Source organism: Oryx dammah, unplaced genomic scaffold, assembly GCF_014754425.2.
Source record: "Oryx dammah isolate SB20612 unplaced genomic scaffold, SCBI_Odam_1.1 HiC_scaffold_10, whole genome shotgun sequence".
Lineage (NCBI taxonomy): Eukaryota > Metazoa > Chordata > Mammalia > Artiodactyla > Bovidae > Oryx > Oryx dammah.
In genome coordinates, this window is record NW_024070194.1 from 41,400,145 (window position 1) to 41,420,510 (window position 20,366).

General features: G+C 48.0%; 1 protein-coding gene across 2 annotated transcripts in view; it reads left to right on the forward strand.

The window, feature by feature from the left end:
* Positions 1 to 20,366, forward strand: part of NAPB (NSF attachment protein beta) — a 34,823-nt gene that overhangs the window by 8,966 nt on the left and 5,491 nt on the right. Inside the window, exons 2-7 of one of the 2 annotated variants that reach the window (XM_040248866.1) lie at positions 6,063 to 6,142; positions 10,024 to 10,140; positions 11,854 to 11,900; positions 11,992 to 12,069; positions 16,847 to 16,902; positions 17,271 to 17,355. In XM_040248866.1, coding sequence (XP_040104800.1) covers positions 6,063 to 6,142; positions 10,024 to 10,140; positions 11,854 to 11,900; positions 11,992 to 12,069; positions 16,847 to 16,902; positions 17,271 to 17,355 — 463 coding nt within the window. The remainder of the gene's footprint in view (positions 1 to 6,062; positions 6,143 to 10,023; positions 10,141 to 11,853; positions 11,901 to 11,991; positions 12,070 to 16,846; positions 16,903 to 17,270; positions 17,356 to 20,366) is intronic. The other variant, XM_040248867.1, reaches the window with a different exon arrangement.

Below are 20,366 nucleotides of genomic sequence, written 5' to 3' on the forward strand. Positions count from 1 at the left end.
TGCGAGCTCAGATGGTGCCCTTGCGAGGCCCGTCACGAGAGAGGGTCACTGCAGACTGCTCACCTGGGGAAGGGCCAACACTGGGAGTGTTCTTTCTCTTAAATTCATGTTACCTTCCCAGCACTTTCTGTCCATACATTGGTATGATTTCCTTGATGACTAGGATTTGGGGGCTGGGTTGGGGCTTGCTGCCACTCCAGTTCTGCCTCCCCTGTTTCCCAAAACCCTGAGTTTATTTCCAGCTCTGCTTTCTTTCACTAACTGCCAAGGCTCCTCTCTCCTTCCCTCCCCCAGAAGTACATCTTCTGGAGCCTGACACTCTAGCCAAGGCCCCCTTCCAGGCCCCCATGCCCTCCAGGTCTCACACCTGCCTCCTGGATCCCACACTGCAGCCCCTCTCTGAAGGGGTGTTGCTGCCTGTGAACTGCACTTCTGGGACCCTGCTGCACCCCCTCTGGTGTCCAGGTGTCCGATTGCTAGCAGGGGCTGTCTCCTTAGCTCTGTTGCGTGCATGCTAAGTCCCTTTAGTTGTGTCTGATTCTGAGCAACCCTATGGACTCTCGCCTGCCAGGCTCCTCTGTCCTTGAGGTTTTTCAGGCAAGAATACTGTAGTGGGTTGCCATGCCCTCCTCCAGGGGATCTTCCTGACCCAGGGATCGAACCTGTGTCTCTTGTGTCTCCTGCATCAGCAGGGGGGTTCTCTACCACTAGCGCCACCGGGGAAGCCCCTAGCTCTGCTGGTTCAGGGTTTTTACTGCCCCAGCTTTCTTAAATGAAATCTTGTTGACTTCTGACTCAATGGTCTCCAGTTCGTTGAGTGGATCCAATCCGTTGGTTACATCTACTCCTTGTTGATCTGTGTGGTTCCAGAAGATACAAGGACGTGTTTTTGTATTTAGGCAGCTACCATTGTCCTATAGGAATCTCAGGTCTCAATGATTAAATTCTGTTTAAAAAAATTAAAGTTTTATGAAGATTGAAATTAAATATAAAAGTTTCTCTTGACAAGTCATGTGTGTGAGTCATTTCTGAGTTTATCCAGTAATTCCTATTCTTAGCTTCCTTGTAATGTTTAAGTATCTCGGTTTGTTTTATTAAAAGATCCAGTCTATACATATCTCCCCTCTACAGGAGGTGTGACCCCTTGTCATGCTTGACCCCTCGTCTGGAGCTATTACCAGATAAAAGTCCCACCAGCTTTATGTACTGTACCTGTTCTTGTAACTTTATTTCAAGAAGTTATGCTTAAATGCAAATACTTTGGTCAGGCACGCCTTAAACGTCTCAGATTGTTTCCTGCATTTTAGAATCTGATTCTTTTTTTGTTAAATAGAAATAAAGTGAGACTTTCTCAGAAGGTGGAATCGCAGGGTCCAAGGCAGAGCACAGGGTGGTGGAGGCTGAGCCCCCGCTCGGCTTCTGCCGGCTGCTCTGGGAGTGCTGTGGATCTGGGGCAAAGGGTCAGGAGCTGATGGATACTCGCATGTTTGTCGGCAGTCTGACTCCAAAGCCTACCTCCTTGCAGCCACACCTCTTGTTACTGGTTTGTGAAAAAGCAAAGGATTTGAGTCAAGCAGTTACAGGCACCGTGGCCCACAGCTCTTGCCTTGGTGTCTCCCCACCCTCACTGCCCATGTGCTCAGTTACAGTTTCCTGGGGCTTCCAGATAGCTTTCACTCATCATGAGGAAAATGCAAGATTTTGGATGAGTGAGGGGTTAATAGTCTTTTGCGTGTAGATGTCATCTGAGCTCTCTGGACTAATAGGGTGTGATTTTCCCAGGCTGAGTTTTTCCCTCCTAAACAGGAAGGGGCAGGGAGGAGAGTCAGGGGCTTGGACCCAGCTCTGCTGTTCTGGGCTCCTCGGCAATGGGGGCCGGGGTTGGGGGGGGCGCGTGTCGCTCTCACCTCATCTCCTCTGCAGAACCTGGGGTGGGGGTGTCAGGCAATCAGATTTTTCCAGCCTGCAGTTAAATCTTCTTTTCTCAGCATTTTGACCTTCTTGGTAAGAACGTTATTTTCTTAGTGCTTTCTGGCAGGTTAGTGCCGTGTGCTGTTGCTGTTTAGTTGCTAAGTCGTGTCCCACTCTTCTGCGACCTTATGAACTATAGCCTGCTAGGCTCCTTTGTCCATGGGATTTCCCAGGCAGGAATACTGGAGTGGGTTGCCGTTTTCTTCTCCAGGAGATCTTCCTGACCCAGAGATCGAACCCGAATCTTCTGTGTCTCTTGCACTGGCAGACGGATTCTTCACCACTGAGCCACCCAGGAAGCCCCCCCACGTGCTGTACTGTATCACTTATAGTGTAGACTCCTCACTGAAACTTGTTTCTCTTTTCATGAATCTTCTACCTCAGTTCTAAGGGCTCTGGATAAGAGTCAGTCAAAACTATTTTTCTTTAAAACTCACAAAAATCAATTTTCACAGGTATAGAACACAGTAGGCATTTGTAGTGACTTAAAAGTAAATTTTTTCAGTTCAAGTTCAGTTTAATCGCTCAGTCATGTTTGACTCTTTGTGACCCCATGAGCTGCAGCACTCCAGGCCTCCCTGTCCAACACCAACTCCCAGAGCCTACCCAAACTCATGTCCATTGTGTCGGTGATGCCATCCAACCATCTCATCCTCTTCCGTCCCCTTCTCCTCCTGTCCTCAGTCTTTCCCAGCATCAGGGTCTTTTCAAATGAGTCGGCTCTTCGCATGAGGTGGCCAAAGTATTGGAGTTTCAGCTTCAGCATCAGTCCTTCCAGTGAACACCCAGGACTGATCTCCTTTAGGATGGACTGGTTGGATCTTCTTGCAGGCCAAGGGACTCTCAAGAGTCTTCTCCAACACCACAGTTCAAAAGCATCAATTCTTTGTTGCTCAGCTTTCTTTATAGTCCAACTCTCATATCCATACATGACCACTGGAAAAACCATAGCCTTGACTAGTTGGATCTTTGTTGGCAAAGTAACATCTCTGCTTTTTAATATGCTGTCTAGGTTGGTCATAACTTTCCTTCCAAGGAGTAAGCATCTTTTAATTTCATGGCTGCATGGAGCCCAAAAAAATAAAGTCTCTCACTGTTTCCCCATTTATTTGCCATGAAGTGATGGGGCCAGATGCCATGATCTTAGTTTTCTGAATGTTGAGCTTTAAGCCAAGTTTTTCACTCTCCTTTTTCACTTTCTTCAGGAGGCTCTTTAGTTCTTTTTCACTTTCTGCCATAAGGGTGATGTCATCTGTATATCTGAAGTTATTGATATTTCTCCTGGCAGTTTGATTCTAGCTTGTGCTTCTTCCAGCCCAGCGTTTCTCAGGATGTACTTTGCATATTTTTTCATGAATTCTTTAAGTTGTGTCTGTTTATGACAAGTGAGTTCTCTGGTGCTGTTAATGTCAGCATTTTTCTGGTGATCCTGTTAAGTGAGAGGTGAGGGTCTTGAGTCTTGCAGAGTTCACTCATTAGTTTTGTAAAGATCGCTGAACCTGACATCAGGTGTCCGCTCCACCACTGACCTTGGCTGGATGACAAGCTGTTGACCTCCAGGTACAGTGTTTTCCCTTCTGTAATACGGAGACTGCATTCTGCAGTCCATAGGGTCACAAAGAGTCAGACACGACTTTGTGACTGGACGACAACACGGAGATGTCATCTTTTGCGGTCGTTGTAATACTGAAGGTGGCATAAAGCACATGGAAACGTGCAGCATAAGACAGCATGCTGTAGGCGTTCTATTATTCTTAGCTGAACCTGCTTCTGAAAATAATAGGATAAAGTACATTTTAATTAAGCTAGTTTTATTTGGAAACCTTTAATAAGAATGATTGCACTATAATTACAGTTCAAGATTCCTGGTACACTTTAGAAAAATAAGACACAGACAGTGGCAAGCTCTTTGTTAGCTCCAAGGAGCTGTGGCTGAGATTGAAAGCTTTCTTGAGTTAGGAATGTTCATCACAATAATTAGCTTTTTAAAAATGTAGCTTTGAAGTGAAGAAAAAGGAGCATGAAGGTGTGAGCGAAAAGTCTGCTCCTTCTGCGCTTCATTGTTGGTGTGGTTTGTTGCCATCCTGTTCCTGGCTGTATGACATACCCACCCAAAGGGGATTTTTTTAGAGGAGAGGGAGACAGCTTTATTGAGGTGTAATTCACATACCATACTGTTCACCCATCCAGAGTGTCCAGTTGAGTAGTTTTAAGCGTATTCGCGGAACGATGCAGTTAGCACAGCAAGTGGTTTTAGCATGTTTTCATCACCCCAGAAAGAAGCTCTGCCCACCCCCTCCATTTCTCTCCAGCACTCCCAGCTCTAGAACCAGCCTGTTGCAGCCCTTTGCAGTGCATGGTGGGCTCCCCTGTGACTGGCCCTTCACTCCACATGATGTCGTGAAGGTCATCTGCTTTGTAGCACAATCAGTGCGTCCTTCCATACATCATTCCTTTTTTATTGTCTGATCTGCTCCACTGTGTGTATACCACCTTCATTTATCGTTTGTCAGTTGATGGACATTTGGGTTGTGTCTACTTTTGTCTATCATGAGCTATGCTTCTGTGAACATTTGTGTACAAGTTTTTGAGTGGACTGATGTCTTCATCTCTCTTAGGTATGTGCCTTGGTGTAGAATTTGGGGTCATGCAGTAACTATGTTTAACCTTTTGCGCAGCTGCCAGACCTACCCAGGGTAGCTTTTTATACCATTTGCCACTTGTACTGGCAGTAAACGAGAGCGCAGGTTTCCTGCATCCTCCCTATCATTCCTTAGTCCTCTCTTTTGATTCTAACCAGCCTGGTGGGAGTAAAGTGCTATCTTATTTGTGGTTTTGATTTGCATTTCTCTGATGTTTAATGATGTTGAGTATCTTTTCAAGGGCTTATTGGCTATGTCTTTTTTTTTTTTAAGCTGTGGGGAAGTGTCTATTCAGATCTTTCGCCCATTTTTACTTGAATCATTAGTGTTTTTGTTATTGAGTTGTAAGGGTTCTTCATATATTCTAGATACAGATCACTTATGAGGTATACAAATATTCCAGAGTTTGTATACCTTCAGTACACGAATCTAGTTACAGTGATCATCCTAACTGACTCTGGGTCCAGCCCCACAGTGACAACTCCATATGGATTATTTCTTCTGATCTTCATAATAACCCAGAGGTATAGACTGTGTATTACCCTCAGTTTACACATGCAAGATTGGAGACCCAAAGAAATTAAAGTAGTAGTCTGGAGTCAGACACTCAGTGGTGACTGCCCCAGGTAGAGTCACACATGATCTCCGTGCCTGCCCTCTGCAAGCTTCGTGGCATGGGGGTGTCCCCCCTCCAGACTGCAGTCAGCCTTGGCCTCGCCCTCGCTTAGTCCTTATATCCATTTCCCGCTGGGAGTTCCCCTTGGCATGTGGTGTGTGTTGTGCAGAGCCCGTCTTGTTCTGGTTCTCTCTCATTCTTTCTTGTTTATAGAGTAGACACACAAGACAGAGGAGCAGTGGGCGTAGGGGCCTCAGCTTGGTGCAGTGGAAACGCTGAAAGCAGTGAGGTTCCCCCACAGGATGTTGTAGAGTGCATTTCCACAGCGTGACGGCTGGACCCCCAGCCCCTTTCACACTAGGCATTGCAGCCCTTGAGCAGTCTGGTGCATTGCTGGTCCTGCGTTGGGTTTTGTTTTTAAGTCTGAACACGAACAGTGCTCTTGGACGTTAAAAGCATCAACATGTCTTTATCCTTCAAAATTCAGTCTCCTTTGAAAAATATACTTCTCATTCCTTGGGACAAGTAAAACTTCTGTTCACATGCATGGAAAGGATGCTCTTGAGGGTGTAGGCCCTGGGTCCCACCACAGCGGTGTTTGCATCTCAGTGCTCTGGCATCCTCGCAGGGTGGCGTTTACTCTCTTAGACCTCGGTTCCCTCACCTGGGGCAGCAGGGGTGATCAGAGTGTCCCGTCTCAGCTGCTGGCAAGGTTCTCTAGCACTGGTCTGGCGTGTCGTAAGTGCTTGGTAGATGTCCATTACTTGAGGGATATTTAGGGACATGGATGGTTGTTACTGTAAAACTTAACCTCATCTTTACATTTTTCTCAGAGGAAACACAAGAATAGAAGAGGCTTGTGAAATGTATACCAGAGCTGCGAACATGTTCAAGATGGCCAAGAACTGGAGTGGTATGTATGAAGGTGTTGTTTGTTTGCTTTCCAGGCAAATAACTTTAAAATCAGTTTGAAGAAGGACATGACTCTCTGCCTTCCCCTTAGAAAAACTGCTGGCTGTGTGGGCGGGATGGGGGAAGGGGGCTGTTGATCCAAGGGAGCAAAGCTTGAAATACTGATTGAAGTTTAGGCATAAAGGTGCTTCTGCTTTAGTGTCTGCAAAACACTTACTACAGTGGGCATGTGGTGATTAAAAAGACTTACTATTACTTGGAGTTAAGAAGGGTAACCTTTGCTGTTTATTCATGTGCTTAAATAAATTTAGTACAAGGAGTGAAAGTTGAAGTAAAAGTTACTGAAAAAGATGTCAGATAAATAGAAATGCCTGCTTTTCTTTGCCTAAACCTTGGTGGAGACTTTCTAACCATACCTTACCCTGATAACTGATTGTGGTCCCCTGAGAAATGAGGCAGTGGGGGTGTTACTTCTAAACTCTGAGAGACTCCTCATTTTCTAACATAATACTTTTACACAGGGAAGGTACACAAAATGAAATCAGAATTCTTTTCGAGAGAGGGTGGCTCTTTTCCAACACTGATTCAAGAAGCAGAATCTTTCCTCTGTCCCTGGAGAAAAAGAGGTTACATGAAGGGGTTTTTCTGTAGTGAAGGTGGACATGGCTTTTGACCAGGCAGGATGTGGGTCTCTGGCCCCGTTGAGCCTGCAGATGACCTGAGGTGGGGGACCTTTCCCTCCCAAAGCACGTTTGTTTCCCCAGGGGCTCTCCTATCTTGACCGAGATGTCCGAGCCACGCCGAGTCATGTGAACGTAAGGTGTGCAGCCTCTCCACTTGTTTCTAAGGCAGACGCTTCCAAGTCAATTCCATGAAGTACATGCTGTTGGCTTAGATGGCCCTGAAAGGTCCTTTCTGGCTGTAAAATTCTTTTTAAAACATTTAGATAAGAAAGATATGTTCTGTTTTCAAAGTGCCTTTGCCCCTGAATTATAATGTATTTTAAAAGAGAGGAGAAAAGAGGATTAGCGGTCACCTCTTTTTTTTGGTTCGGGTCCTGTTAGCGTTGTTGTTCAGTCGCTCAGTTGTGTCTTAACTCCTTGTGACCCCACGGACTACAGCACACCAGGCTTCCCTGTCCTTCCCCATCTCCCGGAGCCTGTTCAAACTCATGTCCATTGAGTTGGTGATGCCATCCAGCCATCTCATCCTCTGTTGTCCCCTTCTCCTCCTGTCCTCAATCTTTCCCAGCATCAGCGTCTTTCCTAATGAGTCGGCTCTTCGCTTCAGGTGGCCAAAGTATTCAAGCTTCAGGTTCAGCATCAGTCTTTCCAGTGAGTATTCAGGGTTGATTTCCTTTAGGATGAACTGGTTGGATATCCTTGCTGTCCAAGGGACTCTCAAGAGTCTTCTCCAACACCACAGTTCAAAAGCATCTGTTCTTCAGGGCTCAGCCGCCTTTTGGTCCACCTTTCACATCCATACATGACTGTTGGAAAAACCAGGATCAGATCCTGTAATAATATGTAAAAAGTGATCTTATCTAAAAAGACCTTTTCCTTTGTTTATCTGGGGACCAGATGTTCTAACCTTTGAAAGTTCCTTTCAGAGGAGCATTACTGTTTATGTAACTGAAGGGGATATATGTATATCCTCACCCCTACCCTTGTGATCTCTTGCCTGGGCTGACATCTCGCTGCCTCTTGACTTTACCTGTTTGTTTTAATGAAGAAACCAAAGTAGCCCTGTTAAATCTCTAGTCAGGTCATGTAATCTCAGGGCAAAGCTATAATCCTTCAAGGTGGCCTTCAGAGTCTAGCTGGTCTCCCATCCTCTCCTCACTCTGGACGCTTCTCCTACCCGCCCACTTCTTCCCCAGCTACCCCCTCTGACTCTTTGCCTGTTCTGTGCCCTCCCCTGACGCTGTCTTCCCCACAGTAGGGTGTGGCTGGTCCCTGTTTTCCTCCAGGCCCTTCTACAAATGTCATCATCCTCTTAGTGAGGTCTCTCCTGGCTATCCCTGGCAGTCCACTCTTCTGGGAAGCCCCTTCCCCTCTTCCCTGATGCCCTTACCACCATCTAGCAAAAATAAGTGAAGTCCATTTGTTCGTTTGTATTGTCTGTGCTTTTATTATGTGCTGTCCCTCCCCGGAACATAAACCTTGGATGACCAGCGTGTTTCTGGAAGCTTTCTTTCTGCCCTGCCTGCAGGGCCTGGACCCATATGTGCAGCACAGTAGACAGGTGCTCAGTGTATTTTACAGAGTATTAGGTTCCTTGAATTTGGGACTAACAGATACCACAGTTTATAAAATAAACAACAAGGACCTACCATATATCACAAGGAACTATACTAGATATTTTATAATAACTTATAAAGGAAAAGAGTCTGAAAATGAATATATGTATATACACACACACACACACAGACATACATATAACTGAAACAATTTGCTGTACATCAAACTAACACAACATTGTGAATTTACTATACCTCAATTTTAAAAGTGGTTAAAAAAGGAAATGATAAACTGAAAGAAAATTAGGTTCTTTGAAATCGTTTCCATGTTGCTGTGGTAGTGATCATGATACCACTGCATCTCATCTCTTTATAGTTTTAGAAGTTATTTTATGAGGATAAAAGAATTTTCTGATTTGTCTGCTACTCTGCTCTTGAGAGATCATCCTGGCAGGAATTAGATGTTTATAGTTGAGGAAACTGGGTCTGAGAAGTTGTGTAACTTTATTTTAATAATATGCTCCTTTAAAGATACTTCCACATTGGTAGAGACGAAGGTTAGTGGTGTTTGGAATGAGTGCTCAGATTGAAAAGGTGAGTCAGCAGCTTGTTTTGGAAGGTGGGAGTGTGAAATTGTCAAATCAGCGCTTTCAGTACTGTCCGGGGAAGTGGAGCCAGCCCGGGAGAGCCTGCGTGCTGTGCTATTACCCCCAGCCAGGAAGGGACGGAACACCGTTGGTTCTGGGATGGCCAGCATAGATAAACTGTCAAAAAATGAAATTACTGGTGGGAGGAAGAGGATTAAGTTGTAAAAGAAATGATGACATTTCAACCTGGCAAAGCACAGGTGTGCTCTGAGGGCAGATATACATGTAGTTAGGAAAATGGCCAGCACATGAATGTGTTTCTGGGGCCATGCTGTCCTGAGCACTTTGCCTAGAAGGTCCGAGTGATGCTACACACTTCTGAGACCCAACTCATCAGAGCTGCTCTTGGGCTGTCGCATTCCTGAACTGTGGTGGGAAGTTTCCAGCTACCTGGAGGTCCTAGGTACCTGCCCACCACTTGGCAGCAGCTTGGACGCTCCTCTGGGCTGCCAGGTTCATGATCCACAAAGGTAGGGGTCAAGGCCTGGTGGGCAGGCTTCTCCAGTCCCACCTCCAATATTGGGCCAGCGTTGGCTCAGACTGCCAGGGCCCAGGCTACACTGGAGGGTCCATATCTTCAGAAGTGTCTGGAAGTCCTCTCGTCCTGTGCAGAGCAAGACTTGAAGCTGGGTGGTCCGATTTGGGGGCTTGTGCTGCTGCTGCTTGTGTTGCCATCTCTCCGGCTATGCTGGCCGCGTCAGTGGAAATGGATCCTCCCAGCCTCGTGCCTCCTCAGAGACGCCCATCAGTGTGGGGCCTGCACTGGGGATGGAGCTGAGTGCTGAATGCTCAGTCAGTGTGGACGGAGGCCTGAGGCTGAGAGCAGCACTTGTTGCTGGCCCACTGGGTCCCAGGCATCTTTGTGGCCACCGGCGGTGACTGGGTCACACGCACGTGTGCCACCGTCAGGACGGGGCCTTCCCCAGGCGTGGGCTGGAGCGGGACTGCCCTGGGGGTGGCTGCTCCTGTGTTGACTCACTCATGTGTTGTCTTCAGCTGCAGGAAATGCATTCTGTCAAGCCGCCAAGCTCCACATGCAGCTGCAGAGCAAACACGACTCAGCCACCAGCTTTGTGGATGCTGGGAACGCCTACAAGAAGGCGGACCCCCAAGGTGAGCCTTGCACCCCCCAGACCTCCCGCGAGTTCTGCTGCTGGAGGGAGACGCACTCCCAGACTGTGGAGATTTGGAGATTTTTAACTCTGATCATCTGAAGTTTCTGTGGAGAAAATCTGTTAAATTTATCCTGTTGTCAGTACCGTCTTCTTAAACACCATCTATGCTGCATTGTGGACAGTTTTTTGGAAATTAACGTTATCTAAGTCTTCTAATGTTAATTTCATGAATGTGTACCTCGCCCACTAAGGGAAACAAAGGTTCGTTCCCTTACTTCTGAATAGTTTATGTGGAGATGCAGTGAACGGGAGGTCATAAAATCCAATAATTACGAACAGTTTATACACACAGCATTCACCTGACTTTTTTAGTATATGTGCTGCCAAAGCAAGTACTATCTGACTGTTTTAAAAAGCATTTTTCCAAGTGTTGGTTTTGAGGAAAGAATGATCTTGGGTATTTGAAGTGGTGAAGTTTTTCAGATGTCCTTTGTTTTTGAGTTGGAGAAGCGTACACTCTGCAATTGAAGGCCTGATCTCACTCCACACTTGCCCTGTGGTTGTGGGATCGCCCTCCTGTTTCAGCAGCCCATTTTAACACAGAAATCCCGAGTTTCCTGACAATCTCACACACTGAAATAGGGGCTGTGGTATAAGGATTAGCCGTAGCTTATTTCCAAAGGGGAAAGCTGGGCGCAGCTCACGTGCACAGTAGAGTCACTGCACATCAGCGTTTAGTGCCCCACCCACGTGGCGCAGGCACTCAGGCCCTGGCGTTTGGGACGCCCTATGACCTGGGTGTTTGCATGGCAACGGAAGGACCACTGGGAGCCAAAATCTCAGATTCACAAAAAGCGTGTGCTCATGGAAATGCGTCCAGAAAACAGGAAAAGGGCATCAAATCCCTAGCTGGGGGATTGAGTGGGATTTTGTGGGTAGCTCTTCAATTTTCCTGTATTTTTAAAGGCACAACTATCCATATTTCTTATACAGGTCAGGGGGAAATTGCTTTCATTGTCACTAATCTACTTACTTTCCTGATTCTTCCATCGGGTCTTTTTGCTTTGCTGCCTCTCCAGAGCAGAAGCGGTGCCCTGGGGGCTGCCAGCTGCGTGCCCGCGTTGTAAATGTCTCTGCTCTGTGAGGTGGGCGCTCATTGGCCCTGTGTGCCCGAGTTGTAAATGCCTCTGCTCTGTGAGGTTCACTGTTCTGGGAAATTGGTGTTATTCATGAGCTCTCTCGTTTATTAGACTTTTTCTTCCTGTTGATATTTGTTAGTACACCGAAAGTTAGCACCTGTACAAAAAGTAATTGTCTTCCAAAATCACTGCATACACGTGATGTCAGTGAGGAAGGAGCTGCCCTCAGGTTTTAGTGGATAGATGGATGGGTGTTGATGCTGGCTTTAGCTCCATTGTCCTGTCTTCTTGATGCAGGCTTCCCCGTGAGGTCCTCAGGGTCAGGGTAGGCGTCACTGAGCCAGCCTCCCCTCCCCACCCTGCCCTCCTCTCTGATGCTGCAGCCTCTGTGTACTGGCTCGTGGAGGGGCCAGGCATGTGCAGACGCGTGTTTGCTTCTTACCAACCACCCTGCCTCCCATTTGCCCCAGCGGGGCCCCCTTAGTGGTCTAGAAGCCCCCAGGAAGACAGGCTTAGCAAACCCTCTGACTGAATGGATTTTTCATTGTTTCCCTTGAATGCCTTCGCTTCAGAGGCTATCAACTGCTTAAATGCAGCCATCGACATTTACACAGACATGGTAAGACCTGCCTTGCTTGAGCGGCCGTGGGGTGGAGCCCTCGAGATGGCTCACAGTTAACCCGGATGTGACCGCTCTGTTTCCTCCCCAGGGAAGGTTCACGATTGCGGCCAAGCACCACATCACCATCGCAGAGATCTACGAGACAGAGCTGGTGGACATTGAAAAGGTGCGCAGGTGGGGGGAGCTGGTGGGTGGGGATCCCAGGCGCCCCTGCGGTGGGGATGCGAGGGCAGAGGGAAGCACACGCAGGTCGGGTCCCCTGGAGACCTCGGGTGGTGGAGGGAAGGAAACCCCTTGCCAGGGCCCCAGGCTGCCTTTGCTCAGATTTGGGACAGCATTTATGTAAAACCGAGCACTGTGGGCAACAGGCACGCCTCAGGGCGGAATGGCTGGTTCTGTTGGTGGTGGATGCTGAGCTCGGAGATCGCCCTCACCCCGTGCCTGCTTCCGCCCAGGACTGTTGTCACCCTCGCTTCCTGTCTCACCTTCCCCTTGGCCAGTGGAGCATGGTCCTGCCCAGTGCGCTCACCCCTGCCCTGGCTGCTTCCTCCCCTTCTCGGGGGGCTGGGCTCCCCTCCCCTCCCTGCCCTCGCTCAGCTTCATGGCCGGCAGTGCTGTGTCTGGCAGCAGCTCTTCCACGTCAGCAGTGGACCAGGTGGTCCCTCCACTACTCGCAGCCTCGGGGCCCACCTCCTCCCCCAGCACCTCTCCCCCCACCGTGCTCCCCTGTTCCTTGTGTGGTGGCCACCTGACCTCTCTGGAGCCTCTCGTGTGTCAGACGTGTTCTGCCTCAGGGCCTGTGACTGCTGTTCCCTCTGCTCTGAGCTCTTCTACCACACGTCAGTTCTACAGAGCTTTGCCTATTTGATACTGTGATAGGAACTGTCCCAGTGGCCTCACGAAAACTGGGACCTCCGCCCTCTCCAGGACACACCCATCGCCCCCCACCTCGGGGGCCCCCTTACAAGCACTCTGACGGCCCGCTCACCACCCCTGTCTCGCTCTCTCCCCCCACTGCAGTGGATGTCCCACACCGGCCCGAGCCTGCCTCTGGTATACCAGTGTGTCTGAGACCCTGGCTCTGCTGAGTGAGCCGAGGGTGCCTTCCCCACCAGAGCAGATGGGACCCCTGGTGGGGCAGCCCCTCAGGACTGCCGTGGGACAGGCGGCTTTCCCCTGTGACTTCACGGGGATGCCCCTGGTGGTCAGGCGGCCCAGAACTCACTGGCTTGTGTCATGGACGGTCTCTGGGCCATCCCTGTCGTGCTGTGCCCTGCTCTTCTGAGGCCACCCTCAGACCTTGACCACATCAGGGCCGTGTGCCGTGTCTCCTGGGGAGGTTTTCTCTGACCCAGGAGCAGGTGGTGAACCCCGGCCCTGAGCCCATCTTTGCGACTCTGAGTCTGCAGAGTTGATGGCAGAGCAGGAGTAACAGGGCCGAGACGCTTGTCTGGTCAGGGTGTCTGGAGCGGGCTTGGTCTTTACTCAGTCTGAGCTGTCCTGAGAAGGGTGAGTGCTGGTGGGCAGAGTGTCCGGCCAGCCAAGGCTGCTGTGTCCTCTCCTGACCTCAGCGTTCAGTTTTCGGTCTGAAGGGCAAGGTCTCGGGCACCCTCTTCACCACATGCGTCTCTGTGAGATTCAGGTTGGCTAAAATGATCTGTGGTGAATTCCTGGTTTTCTTTTCGTTAAACAACGTTGACAGTTTGTCACGGGAGTTTCTGCAGCCCATCACGTCACTCCCAGTGCTGCTGCTGTTCTGCCGGTTGCTCACAGGCCCTGACGGGGTGGGGGGTGTCAGGGTCACGGGTGTCAGCAGTGTGGGGTGAAGGCACGTGGAGCAGCTCACCTCTCCTTTGGGCTCCTGTATCTAGAAAACTTCCTTGTCCTCACCTCCCTGGTGGGACTCTCCAGATTGGGTTGGTGGCACATGACATTTATTTGAAAAATCAGTTACACTAAGGCATCTTGTGTCTGATTCATTCATTCATGAGTTTCTTCCCTGTTAATGTGGCCACAGTGTGTCCCTGGTTCACTCGGATCTTAGGCGGTGAACAGGGACATGTGAAGTTCCATAAACTTATTTCTCCTTTGACTTCAAGTAAAACATCAATGTGGTAACAGTCTGTGGTCATCAGTGACCCAGAGGAGCCCTCGTTCAGGTCCCTGGAGAATGGGGTTTCTTGTGTCTGTGTTAGCATAGAGTAGGTGTCTGTAGGGTAGGGTAGGCTTCTCAGGGTGTAGGTTCTAAAAGAATGATCCATCTGAAGGCTGTTTCACCTACACAGTGGCCTCTAGAGCTTGACTCTCAGCCACTGTGTTGTCTGTAAGGCCCTGGGGGTGACTGCAGTCCTGGAGCCCCGTCTCTGCCTTCAGGGCCCAGTGCTCTCCAGCATATGCTGTGGCTTATCGGGCTCCCCAGGGAGGGGTATACTGATCACTTTATCCAAATTAGAGGGTAGTAATTTTGTCTGGATTCATTGTTACATACGCTGTATGTTCTTGATAGTTGATATTTATTATCATCCTTGAGGGCTTCTCAGGTGGTCCTAGTGGTAAAGAATCCTCCTGCCAGTGCAGGAGACACAAGAGATGCAGGTTCAATCCCTGAGTCGGGAAGATCCCCTGGAGAAGGGCATGGCAGCCCACTCCAGTATTCTTGCCTGGGGAATTCCATGGACTGAAGTGCTTGGCGGGCTACAGTTGATGGGGTTGCAAAGAGTCAGACATGGCTGAAGCCACTGAACACACAGGCACACGCTCCAGAACAGCAGTCCCATTGCTGCAGGCCAGCCCCGCTCCTCAGATTTTAGGTGGTGAGAGCAGAAAGGTGAGTAGTGTGCTCCCTCCTTGGAGAGCAGGCACACAGCCTGGTTCCCTGCACGGTGACTTGGTCTTGTTTCCCATACTTATCCCATCATTACAGTGGGAAGGAGTGCCACGTACTTGAGAGGATGCGAACAATTCAGAGACAATGTTTGACTAGTTAGAAATTCACAGAAAACCTGGTGGTGGTGTGAGCGGAATGCCTGTGCGGTACAGCTGCCTTTGTCCGCTCAGCACCTGTTTGCTGAGCACTGGCTGTGACGGGCATCGCACTGGGTCTTCACCCTCGGCGCTCACAGGGTGGTGGGGAGGGAAGTCCTTGGCAGTGTGTGTGCCATGGCTCTGCCCCTGCTCCAAGGAGTCGATGCCAGGTGCTTCTTTCAGGTATATGTTTTTTATGGCTGTTTTTAAATATGCTATTTCATAAAGAACTTTTCTTTTTGAAACTTCCTGTCATTATTCTTATCTTAACACAGTAGCCCATTATATTAAATCACTTAAATTGTTTCCAGATTTTCTCCTATTATCAGTTATACTCAGAAAACTTGTATGGGAGTGTGTTAGTGAGGGAGGCCTGGCTGACCCATAGACCCCACGTGTCGTGACTCCACACAGAAGTGTCTGCTTCACAAATGGGCTCCAGTGCCCTGCAGTCCAGTAGAGGCTGACGTAACTCCAGAGGTGGCTCTGCTCCCTGGTCATTCCGCCGGCGCCCGCGGGAGAGGGCCCAAGGCCCTACAGTCAGTACTGGGGGGTTCCCAGTGACCCCAGCCTGAGGGCTCTTCTGATGGGGTTCCCCTGCATCCCCACAGCCCCCTCTCAGATCCTCGGGGCTGCCCTGCAGACACTGAGCTGCTGGCCTGAGTCCATGTCAGGCCTTGCCTCCTCTCCACTCCTTGGGTGAACTGGATGTTTAAGGCAGGAGTGTGCACATCTATTGCCTGTTTTACGCCCACAAACTAAGGACGGTCCTTACATTTTGTGATCACTGGTGGGAAGAACATTGCATGGCACATAAAGTGTGTGGGGTTAAAATTCCACCATCCACAGTCAGGTCTCCAGGCACGGCCCTACCCGTTCACACCTGTGTCCTTGGTGGCCGCCTCTGTGCTGTGGGAGAGCCACAGGGCAACGGATGGAATGGCTCACGAAGCCATTGTGTGTGTCATGAGGCCTGCTGCAGACCCGCTTGGCCCACCTCTACTGAAAACGCCATCTGACTTCTCTTACCAGTTGGGGTATGGAAGACGTTGGCCTTTTCAATCTTATGAGGTTCTGTCGTTGTATAATTGCCTACAAACTAGCTGATCTTTCCAGAGTTCTCTCTTCAAAGCCTTGCTGAAAACCAGGCACTGTTGTCTGTCTGTTCCCTTAGAATTCCTGCTCCAGCAGCACGGGTTCTGCTTTGAGTCATCGGGTGCTTTATTTCACTGTGTCTTATGCCACAGCATGACCAGGGCTTCTAGCTCTCCAGACTACAGCCTGTTTCCTCTCCACCTGACAGTTCACAGCACCCCTATCTAGATGGAAGGCAACACTCTGATTCTACAGGATACCTAGGTCTCGTAGGAATGTCTGTGCTGCTGCAGCAAGCCATAGAGCTGAGTGGAATAGCTCAACTCTGTCACCCAGTTAGGGTTTGGCAGTGGTGGGGACACCACGTGGGAACCGGGCTGACAGAAAAGCTGCCATCTTCAGTTTATGGCTTCCAGCATCACTAGACGTGGTCGCTGCCTTCAGCTTATAGGAAGGGGACAGGCCTGGAGAAGGCTGCAGAGTCAGCTGTATGGACCATGCCTGGAGGTGGGCCACAGCATGTCTGCTGACATCCCCTTGGAGAGGATGGGTCACGTGGCTGCCCCTGACTGTCACAGACCTGGGGAAATGGAGTGGTGGGCATTTGTCTGGGTGTGGGGTCAGGAAGAAGAGAGTCTGTTGGATGGCAAGCCACCTGCCACCAGGTTTCTGGAAGCACATGCTTTCTTGTGTTCCCAAAATAAAGCAAGCCGGATTATGAAAGTTGTGCTGTTGAAAAGGGTTTTTATAGGAGAAAAATACCTGTGCAAATGTAAATACAACTCTTCAAACAAGTAGTTTGAATAAAACGTGTGTGTTTTCAGGCTATCGCCCATTATGAACAATCAGCTGATTATTACAAGGGGGAGGAATCCAACAGGCAAGTATTGTTTTTCTACAATTTTGTGATATGTGGTGAAAGGTTCTGATAGTTTTGTGATGTGTGAGGAAAGGTTCTGATAGATTTATGACGTGTGATGAAAGGTTCTGATAGATTTGTGTCATGTGATGAAAGGTTCTGATTTGTGATGTTTGATGAAAGGTTCTGACAGTTGTGTGACATGTGATGAAAGGGTCTGACAGTTTTGTGACGTGTGATGAAAGGTTCTGATAGTTTTGTGATGTGTGATGAAAGGTAAACCTCCGCTTTTTCTCTGGGGTCTCTTGCATTGGACCTGGTGAAGGTGCGTTGAGGTGTCTTGTCATTTTTCTCTGGGACTGTCACCCTGCCCTGGTTCTTGGTTTCAGCTCGGCTAACAAATGTTTGCTGAAAGTGGCCGCGTACGCCGCCCAGTTGGAGCAGTACCAGAAGGCCATCGAGATCTTCGAGCAGGTGAGGTTGCTGTCTGCGCAGCTTCGAGCAGAAGGCCTGCTAGAGTTCATGTGCTAGTATTTTGTTCAGGATTTTGCATCATGTATTCATATGGGCTGTTGATCTTTAACCTTCTCTTGTGATGTCTTCGGTAGCAAGGTAATACTGGCCTCACAATGAGTTAGAAAGAGTTCTCTCCTCTTCTGTTTTTTAGAAGAGTCTGTAGGGGATTGGTGTTAATTCTTTAGATATTTGGTAGAATTCAGTGGTTTTCTGTACTTTTTTTCTGTTTTTATTGATTCCTTCTGTTATCCTGATTTCTGTCCTCTACTTTCTTTGGATTTATTTTGCTCTTCTCTTTTAGGGCTTTGATGGTGGAAGCTTAACTTGCAGATTTTCCTCTTTGTTGTGTGGGCATTTTTAGTGCTATCAATTTCCCTCTTAAGTGCTGCTTTGTCTGTCTTGATTCTGTTACATTGTTTTATCTTTATTATAATTATTGATTTCCCTGGGTTTTTTAATAAGTGTTTTGTTTAGTTTCCAAGTGTTTGGAGATGTCCCTGTTATCTTTGTTTTTGGTTTCTAGTTTGATCCTGTTGTGGCTGGAAAGTGCAGTCTATGTGATTTCAGTCCTTATAAGTTTATGTTCTGTGGTGCTGCTGTTGCTGGGGGACATGTTCTACAAATGTTGGTAAGCTGCTCGTGGTTGATGGTGTTGGGTTCCTCTGTATACTTGCCGATTTTCTGTTTCTGTTGTTGAGAGTGGAGTGCTGCAGTCTCTCATTGTGGATTTGTCTAGCTTGCATTTCCGTCAGTCTTTGCTTCACACTATTCTGCAGCTCTGTTTGTTGTGTGCTTATTTAGGGTTGCTGTGTCTTGCTGCATTGGCCCTTTTTATCATATTATGCCCCCTTCTGTCTCTGGTAATTCTCTTTGCTCTGAAGTCTTTATCTGATACTAAATATAGCCTCTCCTGCTTTCTTTTGATTAACATGTATATGACATATCTTTATGCATTCTTTTTTCTTTCACTCTGCCTATGTTGTTCCAGTTGAAGTGAGTTTGTTGTAGACAGCATAGAGTTAGGTCTTGTTTTTAAGTCTACTCTGCCAGTTTCTTTTAATTGGTGTATTTGGACCATTCACATTTAATGTAATTATTGACATATTACAATTGAAGTCAGCCATTTAATTTTTTTGTTTTCTGTTTATCCTCTGTTTTTTGTTTTTCTGTTTCTTTTTTCCTGCCTTAGAGGGGGTTGCTTGATTATCTAAAGTATTTTTGAGTATCTCTCTCTAAATAGCCTTTGTAGTGTTTTGCTCTAGGTGTTACATTTACATACTGTATCACAGGGTAATGATGTCATTTTTTTCAGTTCCAATGAAATATAGAAACCTTACTTTCTGTTCCTTTATCCTCCCCCATTCAATATATAATTGTCTTTAGTATTTCCTCTACACACTTGTAGAAACACTTCGGTCACTATTACAATTTTTACCTCAGTCACCCAATTTAATTTACAGAACTGAAGAGGAGAGGAAAGGCCTATCGTATTTTCCCATATCTTGCTTACTGTGTTCTTTCTTCTTGATGTTTCAGGATCTCTTCCTGCATTTTGTTCTACTTGAGGGCAACGTTTGCCATTCTTTTAGGGTAGGTCTGCTGGTGACCCATTCTTCTGGTGTCTCTTCACCTGTGAATGTTTTGATTTCCCCTTCATTCCTGAAGCTGGGTATACAGTTTTCCCTGGGCATACAATTCTGGGTTGACAGCTCTTTTTCAGCACTTGAGAAATGTGCCCTTATGGCTGGCTTAGTTTCTGATGAGAGGTTTACTGTCATCCAGGCTGTTTTCCCTGTAGGTGTGGTGGCGTTTCTCTCTGTCACTTTCAAAGTGTTTTCCTTTGTCTTCAATTTTCAGAAGTTTTTATGGCTTAGCAAGGGTGTTTTTGCTTTGATTTTGTTTGGAGTCACTAAACTTCTGGAATCTGTAGGTTTACGTTTCTTGGCAAATTTAGGAAATTTTCAGCTACTATATTTTCAGGTGATTTTTAGCCACTCCCTTCTCTGCCCTCTGGGACTCAGACAGCCCAGATGCCAGGCCTTGCTTTATCGTCACACACATCCCAGCGCTCTGCTCCTCTTCCCTCAGTCTGTCTTCTCTCTGCTGCTCAGACCGAGTCATTTCTAATGCGCTGCCATCGGTTCTCTGAGTCCTCCCTCTCTCCCGTGGGCTCGCTGTTCAACCCATCCATTTTTTATGTCAGATATTGTGTATTTCAATTCAGAAGTTTCTGCTCATTTCTTCTTTGTATCTTTTAGGGCTTTTTGCTGAGAATTTTTTTTCTTTCTTCACTGATGCTTTGGTTTTCCCTCTGGTCTCAAGCACTTTTGTAATGGCCGGTGGAAACATTTTAGGAGGATTCCTTTAACATCTGTTAGATAATTCTAACATCTCTTCTATGTGAGAACTATTGTTTATTAGTTGCCCTTTTTTTCATTCAACCTGGTTGTTCCCTTTGCTTGGTATTGCAAGTCAGTTTTACTTGAAAACTGGGTATTTTCACATTTTGTTATAGGACAGGGTCTTGTTTAAACTTCCTCTCTCAGCTGGTCTTCTTTGACACTGAAGGGGTATGACTTGTTCCTGCCAGGTGGAGGTGTAGGACCAGGCTCTCCACCCGGCCTCCTGGTTCCTAGCAGGTGATGGTAAAGCCAGGTACGCTGGGAGGCGAGGACGCCTCATTCCCTCTAGGAGGAATGGTGCAAGCCCCACATGGGCTTCAAAGGCCTCTGTTGTGGGGCCGCAGGCTGGCTTCTAGTTGGCTCCTTTGGCAGGAGAGTTGAGCTCTCTGGCCAGTCCCAGGAGGACAGGCGTCCCGTCTCTGTCTGGCATTTGCTGCTGTGGGTGGGGTGGGCCAGAGCAGGTGTCATCTGAGCCTTCCCTGTCTTGTGCACTGCTCCTCTCCTGGTCCTCTGGCTGGAGAAAGCAGACGTCTGTCTGTTCCCTCACTCTTTTATTTTTTTTTCTTT